Source organism: Cottoperca gobio, chromosome 20, assembly GCF_900634415.1.
Source record: "Cottoperca gobio chromosome 20, fCotGob3.1, whole genome shotgun sequence".
NCBI lineage: Eukaryota > Metazoa > Chordata > Actinopteri > Perciformes > Bovichtidae > Cottoperca > Cottoperca gobio.
In genome coordinates this window covers 2,436,140-2,440,442 of record NC_041374.1, presented here as the reverse complement: position 1 = coordinate 2,440,442, position 4,303 = coordinate 2,436,140, and the positions used below count along the sequence as shown (strand labels likewise).

The 4,303-nt window shown below is 45.0% G+C and overlaps 1 protein-coding gene across 1 annotated transcript; it reads right to left on the bottom strand.

Moving 5' to 3' along the window:
- Positions 1 to 262: 262 nt before the first annotated feature.
- LOC115025560 (queuine tRNA-ribosyltransferase accessory subunit 2-like) lies at positions 263 to 1,392 on the bottom strand. The gene is made up of 2 exons (XM_029457913.1): positions 1,243 to 1,392; positions 263 to 1,109 (listed from the first exon to the last, which is right to left on the bottom strand). Exons 1-2 carry the CDS (start codon positions 1,380 to 1,382, stop codon positions 875 to 877), a joined length of 375 nt encoding a protein of 124 aa, XP_029313773.1. The 5' UTR covers positions 1,383 to 1,392; the 3' UTR covers positions 263 to 874.
- Between the last annotated feature and the right edge of the window lie 2,911 nt (positions 1,393 to 4,303).

The following is a 4,303-nucleotide window of genomic DNA, read 5'->3' as shown; positions in this document are numbered from 1 at the left end:
TCTGTCACACTCTCCTCTCGGTGCGTCCCCCGTCCCCCCCAGACATCTGCACGGTCTTGGCAGTCAATTATATCCCCCCACCTTCAAAAGGGCCTCTCTCCAACGCTGCATGGGAGGCAGAGACCTGTATCTTCCCCTGATCTTTATCCCTTCTCGTGGTGGAGCTGTCAGCTCAAACCTTCACTTACCCTCCCTTAAACCCACCAGCACATCTGCATGTTGAGAGCGGGGTGTTTAATGTGTCACACAATGTCATCACACATCCTGGTTAGTCCTTTTATTGGCAACGACATGAAGTCAATCCACGAGTGTTAGAAGCTCATCACAACTGAAACAGTCAAAGTATCCATGAAGCACATGAACGACAGAATCCTATTACACACATAACCTATTAATATCTGAGCGGGATGCATTTAATAACTAGTAACTGCTCACACAGGCTGCCTCTCCCTCTGGTCTGCTGTCAATGATGCCAGAGGATGTTAGTGATCTGCTGACCTGTAATCAGACCACAACAGGAGGCACACGGGGATTTAGTCCCAGTCGATAGTACACCACCATCCATCCTCGCATTTCTCTCTTTATGCAAATTCCTCTTGACCTCCCGTCCAGCTCCTTTCCATCTTCAGCCTCCTGACTTCATCTCCTGGCTCTCTGCCCAGATCAATGCACAAGCTTAAGGGAGCTTCTGGTGTTAAACCAGGACACAAACCCAACGCGTCCTCCTCTGTTAAGCGTGCTTCATGACTTTAATGAGATGCGGAGGGTCTCAAGGTCCATGTAGCAGAGAGACAGAGCTTTGATTGCGTCTGGACAAGATCCTTGAGAGGAAGAGCAGGATCAAGCCCTCTCCTATCATTCTGATTCATCGGCCTTAGTCCTTTCTCTCCCCAAGAACCCGTCTCTTAAGGAGGTCCATTTCATCGTTGGCCAGAGCTTCTCTCAGAGCGCCGAAGAAGGCATGATAGTGGGTCGTGTTGTGGATCATGAGCAGGACTCCAGCCAGCATCTCGTTGGTCACCAACAGGTGGTGCAGGTACGCCCTCTGGTGGTTCTTACAGCAGTAGCAGCCACACCCCTCCACCACGGGCCTGAAGTCATCCCGGTACCTGGGGAGAAGTTCAAAGAAGGTTTAAAGTACAATTCATTGACAGTCACCCTAAAACCTAATGCTGCGTTCTTGATTCTGCAGACACTGCTACTGATGAAACCCGCCGGCATCTCATTACATCTGCCACAAACCTCTCGTCTTTGAGATTGATCTCAAAGGACGTCATCTGCGTTTGATCATCAAGACTCAAATCTCCATTCTGCAGCGCCTCCCCAGCGGTGTCCCTTTCTTCATCCAGAGCCGGCACTGCCAAAGCATACAAATATCGCATTAATCCCTGCTAACTATTCACGCCGTAATCTCACCCTTTAGCAGGAAGTCCTACGTGCAGAATCACAGCTGGCGGCGGAAATAAGACGGGGAACACATGACCCCTTTTAAACACCTGTATTCTCACCGCAATTTAAATATAAGAACTTACTGGCTGTTCTGACAACCAAAGCCCACACAGACGAGTGTTCACGGCAGGTGGCTTCAATTTATATTATGAGAATGGAAAGCTAACGGACGAGGAGGAGCGTGTTGGAGGGCGGCTGTTGTTCACAGGATGCACAGCGGTTACAGTCGGGGGGGGGGGGGGGGGAAGAGGTAAAACAGCAACGCATAGGATTAAAGGAAGACATTAAAAATGCAACAATAGAGCAACATGGGTTAAGTGCAAACTGAAAGGGGTGAAGCTGAGAGCAATAAAGTGCGTCAACAAAGGAAATCATCTCAAGGACGAGCTGATACGAGAATAAAGGGAGAAAGTGAAGCTTCACCAAAGAGGGGAGAAGTAACTTACAGAGAGAGGAACTACAGACTGAACCAAACTGAGGAGCGGTCGTCGTCGACCTTCAATTCACACCTTTAACACTTTGGGGACTGCACTGCCATGTTTGGGCATGTTATGATTTATAAGGTATAACAGCCCGGCTCTCACCTGCTGGATGTAACCATCTCTTTTCTAGTTCTGACCACATTTCTGTGGAAGATCTTCTTTCATATTATAATTAAAACACATTCTGGTCATTCTGCAGATGGAGAGACGAGAAAACATCGAGATAATCAGAAGGAGAGTGGATTAGCATATGGCATAGTACCTTAACCCCCCCTCCCCACGGGGCCGTATAATTGGCTGAGAGGGGAATTTGACTTTCTCTCCAGACACCATCGCTGCTCTCAGCTCCACTGAACTCCATTACGCTCCCTGTACAGAATCGATGAGTGCCGTCTGACACGAGATGCTGCCAGATCCCAAACTTCACTCCAAGTAATAATCAATTCATTAAGACAGCCCATTAACTGACAACCATAAACCTTTATGGGTGTCTTATTAGGAAATGTCCTGACTTATTATCAGAGAATACCACCTTCATGCAACTCTTTTATTGATTGTATAAAGACTCAGAATAAGGCGGCCATTCTTTTTTTAATGAAGCTCCTAATAAGCTAGTTCTTGTATAGTGGATCTCCACTACTTTATACTCATAATGGACGTGCAAATTAACAATTCCTTTCACATTGGACCTTTTCTTGTCGGACAGCAGCACCTCCCTCAAAGCCTCGTTAACTTTGTTCATCGCAGGCATTGAAACACTTTGTTCGTGAAATTCAAATTTAAAACCGTTTATTTCTCATTTATGAATTTCTACAATTCATTTGAAGGTTAAAGGATTTCAGAGTATTCTCTTTGCCTAATAGGAAGAAAGCTGTGTAACGTGTGCGAGTGGCCTCTCAGACATGTCAAGTTCAAATGTTCTAATTAAAATAGGTTAAGTTACAGAAGTGGTCTAATGAGATAGGAATGTGCTCCGTCTTTTAGGTAATTAAACACTATATCAGTTTTTAGATGTTTTCCGTCTCGGTACGCTGTTTAATCTTTAGAAACCGTCACAACAGCTGGTCAGCTCTTTGGATCCCGGTCACATCCTTATCTTACAAATAATGGATTTACCTTCTTGTACTTTGTTATATTATCCGGCTGTTTGTACAAAGATAGTAAAAAAGAATTGATGGCTTTATCTTTACCCAAGGCAAAGATACACAGTCTGTGCATCGGTACCCACCCTATGTGTTTGTGTGGTGTATAAAAGACTCTTCCACAACATGTTTTCCCTTCATTGCATACTAAGTCCCAGTCAATCTTTTTTTAACAGCAGTTTACAGATGATTGGTTGTCTTTGAGCCCCAGTTTTAGATCTCATCCATGAGGTGCAAAACACTCACTGTGAAGTCCCTGGAGGAGATCCGGGCTGAGAGATTACAATGGGAAATGTGTTTTGAACATAACATAATAGGCTCTGACTCATTCCCGACGAAGGATACTGATTACTAGAAGGAGGCTCGCTTCAATGCAACTTATCTTTATTTCGGCGGTGATTTTAATGGAGTCGAACAGCGCTCGCTCGGGAGAGACAGTGATTGAAAACGTGAAGACTGAATTACTCCGTGTGTGTCAGGACACTCAGCGAGATTTGTTGGAGGTTGAAAGCTGCCTCGAGATGCACCTACTGGTTGCAACCAGAATGATTCATTAATCAAATGACAAAACGAGTTAATATTACTCGAATTGTTACTCAAACTCACGGCAGAGAAGCTCTATTTCCCCTTTTTGCAAAACGTTTTTTCTGAATTAAAAAGCAACATTTCCTCAAAAGAAATTTTTAATTTCTCTGGAAACTATTGTTCTCTTTTTGTCATCCCTAGGAGACCTGTCCTACAAGAAGAGACTCCAAGGCAAAGCAGACCTGTCACCTATAAGGATTAAATGGGGTAGGGGCTATTTTAAACTCAATATTCAACTTGTGAGATTATTTACTTGATCTCTTTCAAAGCTCTCGTTCTGCAGAATGCAGTCTACAAAATGCCTGACTATTGACTGTGGTGGCGTATTGTGACATGGTGGCAAAACGCAAAGGAGTCTGTTTTTAGCTTTTTCGTGAAGTCTGCCAGCTTCCTTTCAATCGCACACTGAGTTTTTTCGTTCCGCTATGCGGTCACATCCTGGGTCTGAGAAGAGCGGAACTTGGATTCTGAAGCGTGCTTGGTTGCTGTTCGTTCGTCCCTGGTGCCCTTGTCAGCTGAGCGAAGTCCTGTGGGTGACGCACTGGCCGCACCTGCATAATCAACAGACCTGCTCAAAGGCAGGACATGGAAAGATCATCTGTAATGTGGGTGGAAGTAAGAGAAGATTCTGCTGACTGGAAACAC

What these genes read in the sequence shown, in the direction of transcription:
- LOC115025560 (XM_029457913.1), bottom strand. Translation starts at nt 1,382, where the DNA reads ATGCGATATTTGTATGCTTTGGCAGTGCCGGCTCTGGATGAAGAAAGG. An exon ending in ATCAATCTCAAAGACGAGAG is followed by an intron (nt 1,110 to 1,242) that starts GTTTGTGGCAGA and finishes ACTTCTCCCCAG; the next exon opens with GTACCGGGATGACTTCAGGC.